The sequence below is a fragment of the Python bivittatus genome, unplaced genomic scaffold, assembly GCF_059951505.1.
Source record: "Python bivittatus isolate LINGU-HERP-01145 unplaced genomic scaffold, Pbiv_v1 ctg000980_np1212, whole genome shotgun sequence".
Lineage (NCBI taxonomy): Eukaryota > Metazoa > Chordata > Lepidosauria > Squamata > Pythonidae > Python > Python bivittatus.
Window position 1 is genome coordinate 17355909 of NW_028277125.1, and position 13906 is coordinate 17369814.

The 13906-nt window shown below is 35.9% G+C and overlaps 1 protein-coding gene across 1 annotated transcript in view; it reads left to right on the forward strand.

Moving 5' to 3' along the window:
* Window positions 1-13906, forward strand: part of BCHE (butyrylcholinesterase) — a 52352-nt gene that overhangs the window by 23609 nt on the left and 14837 nt on the right. The window contains exon 3 of the mRNA XM_007433589.3: window positions 13529-13707. Within this exon, the coding sequence (XP_007433651.2) occupies window positions 13529-13707 (179 nt within the window). The remainder of the gene's footprint in view (window positions 1-13528; window positions 13708-13906) is intronic.

The window sequence follows — 13906 nt, forward strand, 5'->3', positions numbered from 1 at the left end:
ACAAATGAATAGAAATGGACTAAGGAACAATGAGATGTGAACAAAGGGGCTGATGAGCAACAGCTTCCATATTTCCATGTTATACATCCTAGAGATTTATTATACAACATAGTTATGAATGATAGCCATAATTGCAGAATGAAATATTTCTATCCCCTGCTTTTATTTTAAACTTATCAATGTGAAAACTCTGGAGAGACATTTGCTTGTGTATGTGAATTAAGTGTAAAGTGATACGGAACTGCACAGGGAATCCTTGATATCATTTGATGAAATGATAAATGATTAGATGAAGTAGAGAAATGTTCTGCATTTTAAAATAAAATCTAGAGAGGCAACTCATTATGCCAAATCACACATCAACAAGCCTTGATGATAGCAAGAGTGACTTCAGAAGTAATCTGAGCCTTCATAAAGTGTGAGTGTCCTGAATTCCCAATTTTATTCATTTCAGAATAATGCTTACTATAATCTTGTGGGGGTTTTTTCCCCACAAGGAAATGAAAAGGTATATCACTTTCTTCATTTTTTTAAAAAAATTCTTCATAAAGTCAATGGGTTGGATTACATCTAAGGTTGCACTTAGGTCCCACTGAAATCACTGTAAAAAAGTCATATCTAACACCCATTAATATCAATGGGTCTAGGTGCAAGTAAGGGGATGCATATGCGTGCTTCCTACTGAAGCATATTGAATATGTTTTGATGATTTCAGTAACATTATTACTTATTCTGACCTACACTGTTGAATCACCTAGCCCAATAGAAGCTATTCAGACAGAAAATTAGGACTCAGGTTCAAAGATTTTCCAACTTTTGTTGCACTTCACTTTGTTTGAACTCTGGATTGCCTACAAGTTAAGCTTTATTTAGGGTCAAACACCAGCTGTCAAGAAATAATTCACACACCAGAAGAAGGAATGATATGAAAGTAAAACAATTAACAAGATTAAAATTTACAAAGATGTAGAAAAAGTCATTAATTTTGTCCATGACATGGAAGGATTAGACAAGTGAGAATATTTTAAAAATGGAAGGCCAAACCAACAGTCTCTGAACAGCAATAACATTTGCACAGAACTTGGCTATCTTTCAAGTTATTTGTGCAGGCACATCTGCCAGCAGGAGGTGAACTTCCTCCTTATCAGAATGTCCAAGACGATTTAGCAGCAAGGGCTTATTAAATCTGAGTGCCAAGACATGTAAAAAGGGCAGTGCAATAAGACATGCACAACAGATTCATTGTCCCCTAGCTGATGGGGGATGACTGATCCTTTGGTAGGATGTTGTTATATCTCCCATCAACTAGCATAGATGGCAAAGTACTGAATATCAGCAGGGAAAAGGCTGTCCAGCCCAGCATGTATGAAAGGCCAATTAGCTAGTTAGTAGGCATGACTCGTCTTCCATACAGCCTCTCCCCAATAATAGGGGAGATTATGCTCCAATCAGTTTGAAGATGAGATGTTTCAATTCCAAGTTGGCTCTCTTGAACCTAAGTGAAACCAAATATTGATTAAAAAAAAAAAAATCTGGTCTAACATTTTTCCAAGATGATTGAAAACTATCCAAAAGAATAAAGAAGGACAGAGATCTCATTAAGGATCAATTATGAAAAAAGTAGAAGGTGACATAACCCCAAATATACCCCTAAAGAACTATTTCAGATTCCAAAGAGCAAGGTAAATACTTTGAGTACAGAAGAACATTGAGTACAGATCTTAAAAATTTGGATTGGAACATTTTAAGAAGTCTTGAATCTTTGTAAATACAAATCTGGAAACTGAAAAGCAAAAGGCTAATCACTTTAGCTTTATAGATGTTTATAACAGCAGGTGCATAAGTACTGCCTCTGTTGTCCAGAAAAATACAAAATTGCATTAGTGGTCTTATGGGCCCAATGAATGACAGCTTTTATTTGTTCTCTCCAGGTAGCAGAGGATTGAAAAATAATTCCCAAGACTTTAGCTTGTTCTACGGAGGTCTTATTTCTTTTTCAGCAATGGATGCAGCTTTTGGAGAAGGCCAATACCTTTGTCTTAGAATAACTGACAATGAGTCTTTCCATTCTATAATATAAGACAGGGATTGAAGACTTCACTCTAGGTGTATTTGCATTATGGAGAGGATTACTGTGTCATCAACATAAAGAAGAAGTAAGATGGATTTATTGGTCAGTTTAGGAGGATAAAATGTATTGCCTTTCAAAGCTTGGACTATGTTCTGAGTATAAAAGTTAATATAAAAGTTTAAAAGGAAGGAAGATAGTGTACAACTTTATTTCAGTCCTTTTTTGGGTGGAGATTGGCATAGAAATAAATTCAGGGTCAAATCTAACTAGCATGAAGGTATTTTCACACAATTTCATGATCAAAGGTAGGAGTGTTCAATCAATAGAAGAAGCTGCCAGCTTCATCTAAAGCCTGTCTCTCTGAATTAAACTGAATCCTGCCTTTAAATCAATAGAGACAGCATATAGAACATCTCTTGAACAATTAGAATATTTTTTTCCAGTAAGTGGTGTACTATTATGCAGTAGCGAAACAGGAATTGCCCTTGATTAAATCTAATTTGTTCCTCAGCCAAAATCTTATCCTCAGTCAACTAGTCTGTTTCCAGTAAAGGTACCTAACACAGAGCTTGCTAACTATACTTAGAAGACTAATTGACCTAAAAAAGTTTTTCCACAGGGTTATAGTTCCCCCTGCTTCATATCTGACATGATCAAATTCTCAATAATTTCTTCTGAATTAGAAACACTGGAAAAGGACTATGCTGATCATAATCTAGATGACCCCCCTCCCCACAAAAGACAATAATTGAATGGGCGTATGCATAGTCATCTTGTGTCATAGTCATCTTGTGTTGTTCAGTTACACAAGGAATTACACAGTTGGTAGTAAAGCTTCTAAGAGAGAAGGAAAAATCTGTTTTTGCTGAGGTTGAAATCTCACATATGGGAAAACTGGCAAAATGTAGAATGAAGATAAAGGTAGAAGAAAGAGAAAGAGGAGAAAGTGAAAATGAGGAAAGATAAAATAAATGCAATTTATTATTTCTAAAGTGGTAAAAAGAGATCATATCAAACAATTCTTATCACTTTTTTGACAAAGTGACTAAATTAGTAGAATAAGGGAATGCTGTGGATGTAATGCACGTAATGTACCAAGACTTTTATAAAGCTTTTGAAAAGGTTGACCATAGCCTCCTTCTTGAGAAAATGGAACAATGTAGGATGGATGATTCCATAACCAGATGAATTCACAGCTAGTTGAACAACCATACCCATGTGTGGTCCTTAATGGATCTATATCTACATGGAGAGAGGTATGCAGAGGAATGCCTCAGTGTTCTGTCCTGAGTCCAGTGCTGTTCAATACTTTTATAAATAACTTAGACAAGGTGATAGAAGAGATACTTAGCAAATGTGCAGATGAACCCAAGCTGGGAAGGATTGCTATCCAGAAGATAGGTTCTAGGTTCAAAAGAATCTTGATAGACTTGAACGTTAGGCTCTATCCAACAAAATGCTGTTCAATTGTGAGAAATGTAAGGTTCTACAATTAGGTAGGAAAAACTATGCACAGGTACAGGATAAGCAGTACCTGGCTTAGCAGTATAGTTGTGAAAATGATCTGGGCATCCTGGTAGTCCATAGATTAAGAAAGATCCAGAAGTGTGCTACAGCTTCCAAAAGAGCCAATCTTGGGCTGTATCAACAGAGGTCTAATGTTGTGATCTTGGAAAATGATATTACCTTTTATACTGTAATGATCAGACTGCACTTGGCACACTATGTCCTGTTTTGGTCACCACAATACCTGAAGGATACTGAGGAAAGAGTGCAGAGAAGAACAATGAAGATGATTTACTGTAAACTGCCCAGAGTCACTCTGCAGTGACAAATTTGAAAAATAAATAGATAAACAAACAAATAAATAAATGAATGAATGAGGGGATTGGAGGCTAAATCCTATGAAGGGGACTTTAAAGAACACTCCACGTTTAGCCTAAAAAAGAGAAGCAACATGATAGCAGTCTTCCAATATGGGAAGACTGGGAGTTGAAGTCCACCTTTCTTAAAGTTGCCAAGGTTGAGGAACCCTGCCCTAGGGAGAATAACTTTTGCAATAGCTGACAGTGTCAGTTCTATCTCAAGATTCATCCCCCCCGCCCCCGCCTCCCTTTTAGGCCTAGGTTAGGTGCCCACCACACATGGAATTTTCAACAATGGTCATGGGAGTAGAAAGCTGAGTTTAGAATGGGCATGAATTGAAATTAGACAGCCTTTTATTTCAATGCTATTTCTAAACAAGTTTTTAAGGCCCGCTAATAATCCCCTGTCTTAAATCTTCATATCACAAATAATGAAAATGTAGATTCTGTGTAGATCCTGGAGAGACAGGACTTTGCAGATCACAAAAAAATCTCAATCATGCAAGTGTTCAGCTGATACAAATATTATTCACAAGCAAATGTGTACCTGCCAGGCCATGATGCCTTGGCTATTTTGCAAGCAATTGGTAAAATGGTGGTTTCCACTCTTGCAGTAAGTGATTGCATGTTACTGAGAGCATAATTTCACAAGGTGACGATGAATAGGAAGGCGTTTATTATTGTTGTTTGTCTGGTTTATACGTTTTATGTGATTGCTTGTATTATTTTGTGCTGCTTACACATTTGTTTGGACTGAAGGACATATAAAGCAGCAGAAAATAATATTTCCAAAATAAACAAATAAATAAATAAATAAAATATTCATATCATTGAATTTAATCACACATATACTGAACTGTGCACAAGAGTGCAGTTATTCAAATTAGACAGTGCCGTTCATTCAGAGAATGTCAACTTTTCCTGCAGATGCCTTAGTGTTACTTCATTATTTATTGCTGCTTATTTTTATTTATTTTATTTAATCTGATTCTGAGGCTGTCCAACTCCACCTGACTCTTTTAAAAAGAAAGAACAATAAAAAGCAGAAGTAAACACTTATTTATATCTGGAAGAAATGGACAGGACACCCAAAAAGTCCAACAGGCTCATCAGCCATTCTACCTAAAGGCCTGGGAGCAAAGCCAAATTATCAGACACTTACATAATATCATCAGGTGGAAGCCATATGGATCTCAAGGAGATACTGTTCCAGAGGGCAGGTGCTATAGCAGTTAAGGCCACCTTCCTAGATGGCATTGTTTAATTGAAGAGACCTGGAGTATGCCTACTCTGCCCAATTTTACTGGGTGAGCAGAAAGAATTGGAAATGAGGTTCCTCAAATAACCAGGTCTGGTACCATGAAGAGTTTTATAGCACTTTATAGTTGATAACCAACACTTTGAATTGCACCCAGAGGTCAATTGCTCTGACGTTGTCTTCAGCAATGTGGAGGACCCAGAGGGGAATATTTTATATATCTTATTTTATAACAAATAAGAGAAAAGACAAAGACATCATAGGTTTTATTTCCAGAAAAGCTGGGGGAAGAGATCTTCTGGAACATTGAACACATTATTTCTCTGGCCTACTCTCCTCCAAAACCTGCTTTGTACTATCTTCTTGTAGGGTTGCATGAAAGAATCTCTATCCTTTATAGGCTAATGTCTTCTATTTTCACTACAAAGACAAACCTCCTTCATGGTATAGAACCAGGGTGGATTACTGGTCTCACTCATGGCATTATAACCATTGTGCTTATTTTATAATGCCTGTGTTCAATATGTATATATCAGGGATGTGGTTAGTCTAATCATCTCATGTGGAAGGCAATGCCAGAAGACAATCCCTTCACATTCAAAAGATTGTGACAGGAATCAAATACAGGTAGGAAATACAGCTTATTTGTCTGTTTTTCACATCAATCAGGTGGGCAGATATTAGAGGCAGGGCCTTCTCAGTGTTGGCCTCCCAGCTCTTCCTTCTATATACTTAGTCCCATTTCTTTTGGGTCTCAAAAGGACAGGAAAAATTCAATGATTTAAAAGTGATTGAAACTATTGTATGATACCAAACCACCAATTTAAATGAGCTGTGTTGGGGATGGAATTGGCTTATCTGCAGAAGACCAGTGATGTCATGGGAACACAGAGGCATAGTGCTGATCCTGGATTGGCACAAACCCTATATGTAGTGGGGGCCTTAATCTGGGAACCAAATCTAAGCCCCAATTCTTGACGTTGACATGTGGACAAGCACACATTTTATTTTATCAGTTTGGATGAGTTGTACAGCTATGGTTTATCTGAAACCAAGTATTATATATGTCACAGAGAACTGTTTGCTAGTAATGTCTTTTGGCCTACTGCAGATTTTTTTTTTTTTTTTCAAAGACCTGTTGGGTGAAGTTATTGTCAGCAGTCTTAATAGGTTGTTCATAAAGAGTAGTTGCATTTGAGCCCGTGCGTGTTACTACTTTAGCACAACACAGCATCAGAATCAAAAACATGGTAATTGATGCCTGCTGGAATTACTGGGGTGAAAGGCAAGATCATTATAGATACAGCCAAGAGATTACAGCAGCTAGAACTTTTCAAAAGCATTGCTTGAACTTAGGTTTCTCTACTGCATTAAGAAATCATAGTTTCTAAGAGAAAACAAAACAAAAAATCACTTAAGGATCTTGAAGAGTATGTAGTAAAGTTGAAGGGGGTATATCTGTGGGTGTATCTGATCTATAAATAGACAAGCATTAGAGTACCTCTTTTCTGTATACCACCAGAAGGATAATGTGATGTTCTGAATAATCTTAATAAGTTAAAAAAAATACCCTATTTTTAAATGATAGATACAAGTCGTTTATACAACTTTTTACTGAATGGTTAACACCATTTCCTAGGTAACATTTGTCTTCCAAATTGCAGTTAAGAAAAAATAATGATTAAATATATTCTGAGATTTAAAATTAAGCTTCATACCTTTGTGTTTATATTTGAGAAACAGTCAATAAATGTCGCTGTTGATCAAAATGGCCAATGTGAGAAAATTATTTGAAGCTGTCAGTCATATTCGTGAGAAACACAATGGACAATATATTTATCTACATTGTGGAAATTTCCCATACAAAGTGCAGATTTCTGATAAACTTGATTGGTTCAACCAACAGCTATTTAACTATTAGCAACAACTACACAAAATGTAGCCGCTAATAAATACTTTTTATGGAATCAGTGACTAATAAGTAGGCATGTATACACAGAGACTAGTATATATACTGTACATATGACTATGTATACAGACAGATAAACAGAAAGACATATGGGACTTTTGAAGAGCCTTTTATATCCATTGCATAGTAAGACATTTTCAGATTAATGTCATTAATTGATATATTTTCCAGTAAGAGAATAAGATATTTGCCTGTTGGTGGAAAACAACCTTTCATAAACAAGAAGCACTGTAAATATGAAGATGTGTTTAGTATTATGCCTTTTTAAATAGCTTCTGACCTCAACTATGCAATTTCTATAAATATTAGATGGGATTTGAGATTATTTGCACCTTAAAATAAAGTTTCAAAAATTCGAATTGAAAAACAAGTTGTAGATGGAAGGTAAATACTTTTGGGATTTCATCCAGAACAGTAGATAGCATACTATTATTATTATGCCTTTGATGTCTAATTTTAAAGTTAATTCAATGAACCAACCTTCCTTCCTTCCTTCCTTCCTTCCTTCCTTCCTTCCTTCCTTCCTTCCTTCCTTCCTTCCTTCCTTCCTTCCTTCCTTTTGTCATTAAAAAAAACTGAGTTGGAGCAAATTTTTGGCCTTTTGTTTGAGTGACCATCACAGTAAGCTAATTGTTGTTATTTTGTAATTGTTCTGATATTTTTACTGCATACAGTATTTACTTTGTATGCTGTACAAAATCCATATGGGTTGGCGCAGCTGAAAAAAAATTAAATACATACATACATACATATATATATATATATAAACATTCTGATCTAATCCATGCAATTTCCATATTATCACATGATAAATAAAATTACTCCATAAACCATGGAGTGCATCATATACTCAGAAACCATGACAAAGAAGAAAATGATTTTAATTTCCATGGCATGGATAGAAAAGATTCTGAATCTAACATATGGCAAGTTTAAGAATGTAGTCCAATCTAAGATGTGTCTTTAAGGCTTCAGTTTTTATAGGGGTACCCTATGAGGGAAGCTGAAGACAGCTATCACACCCCCTAGAGTCCCCAAGGTGATACCATTAAAATCTGGTAGGCAATTAGCAAATATCAGCTATCTGATTTCTCACTTAAAAAGCAAAGCAGGGGAAAAATTAACTTATTGTACTCCAGTTAATGAATTACAATAATAGTAACACATATGTACCCATCCAAAAAATGGGCAGAAGATTTCAGTACTGCCTTTTCAGGAGATGTCATTATGTTATGGCACTTGAAGTTTTTGGCAGATCTAAACATCAGTTCAGCTTCTGGCTACTGCTCTTGCTGTATAAACCAGTTAAACTGCAGCAAGTCACTTTTGAATTGACATGCAGAATATTGTAACAATGTTTACAGTGATTCTTGTAAAATGAACTTATAGTATATATATAAAATCTCACGCTTCCCTAATAATGTTTTGAATAATTTTCTAAAGAGTGATATCAACACCTATTATTACAATCACTTTCCTACTTGTAAATTACAATTTGGAATGTCATGGTTTATTTCATATCCAGAGGGTGCTCAAATGACTTCTGACAGTATTATTACTGTTCTGATCTTGAACTGAAGTACAGGTCAGCTTTGTTTAACTCACTGTTCTCAAGAGCCACAAACAAGCATGCAATTAAATGGGTTCCATAAGTTAATTAGCACAAAACTAGCACAAAATGGGCAGTGGAGGAATTCATGAGTTGCCATGCCAGATCGGATTAAGAGATATTTTAGACAAGTAGCTTGAGTTTAATAATGTCCAGTGGGGTTTCGATCACATGCTTGGAGTGAAGGAAGTAATTGTATCATTTATTAAATAGGTTGTAGTACATTTCATCTTCTGCTAGTTCTCTGTATATACCTTTGCTTTCTGAATTTGGTGTTGATATGTATACTTACTAGAGGAAAGAAAATGGGAAAGTAATCCTTTCTTAATATACATAATCATGAAATCACTAATGCTTACTTCACCCTTTTTACAATCTCAAACTTTCTAGAAGTGATACAACTTGGTTGTCCAGAATTTTATACTAACATAATTGAAAGCGAACCTACTAAACAATTTGGGAGTTACAAATATCTGGATGACATTAGTTTGGAGAACACCTGCTTATGTAGTTATCTCATTTCAAAATTATCCAAAACCAATTCTAAATAATCAGAAGAATTCGTACTTCCATGTATTATTGTCAAAGAAAGCATTAAAAAATATATAATGATATTCATAGCAATACAGAACCAAAACATTTCAAAACCGTACTTTTTAAATTATTCTACTGATTATAATAAAGTGATGGACATATTTATTTGCAACTACATAACCATGTAATGTATTTGGTTAGATCTAAAGGTATTAAGGTTATATTTTAAGGGTATGTAAAACATTTTGAACTTAAATGTTTTCAGCTTGAAACACACTGTTTCAATTTGAAACAGTTCTTTGAAATATTTCTGAAGTTGTTTTGAATTTGAAATAGAGAGTTTCAGGCTCAAAACATTTTTAATTTGAAATATCATGCATACTTCTATTGTATTTTCATTTCATTTCTAAGACTGATGTCAAGAAGAGCTCCTAATTATTCAGAGACTTCTTCCTCAGGCTTCAGTTGATTTTTCAGTCTTGAACTACACATAAGAAACTGTCTCTAGAGAAGTCTTTGTGAGGAAAAATCATGTTGCTGGAATGACTGGAACAAAGAGGCTTGAACGATCCTATTCTTGTCATGTTTGGGACTCAGTTCCACTCTTCATAATTCCTTTTCATCAAAGGGAGCAACAGTAAGCAGACAATTTCTTTTAATGATTAATGCTAGACTGGTGAGCCTCCCAGATTTCAACTGAAGTCATCCATTCACCAAATTAGTGAGTATTATTATTCTTAGCATGGAGAGGACCATATTTTATCTGCCCAGTATTTAGCTAAAAAGCTTGAGCATCTTATGAGGAAAAAGGCAGAGGTTGCAATCTTAATCAGTGCCAAAACAATGGTGGAATGCACCGAGATTAAACCCCAGTTTTTCAGACCAAAGTTTTCAAAGCTCTCTTGATAGAAGTCTCAAGTCACTTTTGTTTTCTGACATGGCTTCCTAATTTTATTGTTCTTTTTCTATCTAATATATGATTTTAAATTATTGTTACTTACATCTCTATGCCTCTCCACTCTGTCTGGCTCTGAGCAGTGTACAACAGAAAGATTAAAAACAACAAAAGAAATAATAGCAGCAGACCCAACAAATCTTAACATCCCCTAAATGTTTTCTTTCCCAGAGCCAAATTTTATCTCTCTGCAGAAACTCATCAGGTTGGTGGTACTTTGTACATAAAAGGACAAACTATTTCACAGGAAGGGAACCACTGTTTTGAAGGCCTGACTACAGGATCCTTGCAGATGGAACTCCATAGGGAACAGGACCATCTCCAGGGTCTCTCTCCTGATCTTATGGGACAGGCAGATTTATTTCACAGTAGATGGTCTTGGAGATAACCAGGCCCTGAGCCATTCAGAGTTTTAAAGGTGGTAACCACCATCTTGAATTGCATTAGATGCTAACTGGTAACTACAGCAGCTTCTAAAGCAAGGGCAAATTTACTGAAATGTTCACCCATTCCTAGCTTGAGTGTGGTTCAATCATATGATACACAATTTTCCTATTTTCTCTGACTAGCAAAGTATTCCCTGCTGATGTGAACTACTCAGGAAGATTCCAATGCATGAATTGCCCATAAAACACACCATTGGCTGCATATTGTAGCCTTTTTGTTTGTTTCTTGTACAATCTCAGCCAAGTAGAATAAAATATGATATTCAGTAGGCTGTGAGAGGAGGCTTTGATTGTGAGACATTTTGTACTCTGAAGGCCTCAAGGTCATTCATATCACTTTACAGCCTCCTCTTAGCCTTCTCCAGCAGTTATAAAAGCTTTTCAAAGGCTTCCAAGGGTGCTACATTGGCAAAGAAGCCCTTTGTGATGCTTCCAGTAGCTCTTTTTAGAGCTCCCCTCAAAATTATACTGTGCCATTTTTGCAGGACATAATGGAGGCCTCATCACCATCACAGCTGCACAGATGATAGGAAATGTTTCCATAGGGAACATTCACCCTAACGTGGAGCATTTGGTGAGAACAGGCTGTGGGGTAGACAAAATTTATATGAGATATTTTGAGCCTTCCCTATAGCCCATGTTTGAAATTCAGCAAAAATGTTAAATGAAACCACATGTGGAATTAATTACTTTCCACTGTTACATCTGGGCAGTTGCTTTGCAGAGCTGAGATGTTCTAGGTGTCCTACTTGTGGCATATAGCAAAACAGCAGGTGTCTTTTTTAAAACAAATAGCATCACCGGATGTTTACCAGTGTAACACATTTAGTCATAGCATCTTTGTTGTTTTAAAATAGTAGTATGACAATCCAGCCCTTGAATAAATCAAACAATTTGCCTCCTGAAAGAGTTCCTTTTCTTCAGCTGAACATGGACTTCAAATGCAATCCCTTTTTATCAAGGCCTTCCAGCTGCTAAATGTAGCATTCATTAACAACACTGCCACTCAAGATGAGACGGGAAAAAACCCTGAAGTAAACATTTACAGTCCTCCAATTTTTCTTCAAATGGCTGATCTCAACCTTTTCCTTCTAGGTTGGTAAACAATCTTAAACCCCTCCTGTCCTCAGAAAGAGGTAGCTTTTCCTTGCCAGCTTTCCTGGCTGGATACCATGGAGAAGAACACCAAATTACTAAGTTTAGTTCTGCACGTTCAAGTCTTTTTACTACATTGCCCTCTCTGACTGTCATTACATAGCATTCATAATGTTCTGCAAACCTTTTTCAGGGAATCTTTTTTTGTTGTTGTTTTTAAGCCTTGCTTTGTGATTTGATTATGCATGAGCTTTCTACAAAGTTTCCTCCTGAAAAATGGATGACAAGTTTTAAAATAAATCAGAACATGGAACACCTCATTTTTCTCATTTGTTTTATTTATACCCAATAGAACTAGGAGCATCTCTTCTATGTCTCAGGCAGAGTTCATGTGCATTCTACTAATTCTTTCTTAACTGGAAATGCCCAGGTTGAACCTGGCCTGTCTGCATTCCAGGCATCCACTCTACTGTTGAGCTATGTAAAGTGTTCATTAGCAGGGGAAAGCAAGGTCATGGTAGCAGTCCCTGATCCCACCTATAGATGCTGACTAGATTATATGCACAGTCCCTCTGTTATGAAAAGCCTCTCTGTGTGTCCCCTGTACAGATTTAGAGCCTTGAAGAGAAATCAAAGCATATGTGTAGGTTAAGGCAAGAGGTGGAATTGCCATAAAACAATGGTGAAACACATTCTTAAAATGCAGAAAATCTCAAATTTAATCCCAGGTATTTTCTGGAAATTCTGTTTGAAACTTTGAATTTATGCCATTCAACATCAACAGTCTGAATGGGGCTGAAAGGGCCAGTGGTTAAAGCAGAATATAGCAATTTCATGTTTCTGTGATCCTGACCCTTTCCTTTTCCCCCCACTAACTCTTCCTAAAGACACTACTGGCACCTTCCCCAGGTACCAAGGAGAGGTTGGCACATGATTAAATATGCTGCCAAGATCTCATCACCTATGATGGATGACAAAATCACAGGCAATTGGTATATTCTTCATGCCAATGTTTCTCTCATACTTCCTATCCACCCAGATTTCTTCCACTCGTTCTATTGTAAATAGCAAGGCATATTAAGTGATCTTTAATGTACAAGCTTGCATTGATAAAATTTCCTTAGCACATTTTGTTTATAGCAATACTTCTGAGACATTTCTCCCACAGCTTCACATTAACTGCTTTCAACAGGTAAAGGATGTTTTCTTCCCTTATGAAACTTATTTTAACATATTTGAATCAAGATATATTTTTTATTTATTTCACCTACTTCACTGCAGGGAAACCTTTGCAGGGATTTCTGCCTAAAAGGAAAACAAAAAACAAAAACAATGTAAGGTCTTTGCATATGCAAATGAGATATTAGCATTCTTATTAAGCACTTAGTGGATTTATTTTTGTTATTGTTATCCAAGAAATTGCTTTTTGTCCCTGACAATTTGGGCTTATCCAAATAACTTGATTACTTAATGACATATAATGCTTCTTAAAAATAATCCAATCCAGTCCAAATGCATATTGCCATTGTTGTTATTACTATTACTATTATTGTTGTTGTTGTTTTGGAGATGTTGATATTTATGTCTGCCATCTTTCAAAAGTATAGAATTATTTCCAAGCAAATATACTGATCTTTGGAATGATCAACAGGATTTTTTTTTTTCACTGCTGATATGGCCAGCTAATTTCCCATGAGGACTCTAATGCTTCTCTTTAATCTTATAGAACACCCAATGGAAGTCAGATGAATGGGACAAGATGGCCAGTCTTCACAACAGCTGAACAAAACTACTTAACATTAAGCACAAACGCTGCAAAGATTCATACAAAGTTACGTGCCCAGAAGTGCCGATTCTGGAACATCTTTTTTCCTAAAGTCCTGGAGATGTCAGGTCATTTTGCTGGTAAATATATTTGTATTCAGTAAATTGGTTAATTCAAGTTCACCTTGCTACTACTAAATTTTAATTTCAGTTTTAAGACTTGGTGGGTAAATAATATTTCTGCAAAATTAAGTACAGAGTTTATTCCAAAAAGATAATATCCTTCACTAAAATAAACCCCCATTAATTTCAGATAAGTTCTCCACCTCTACCCCCCAAC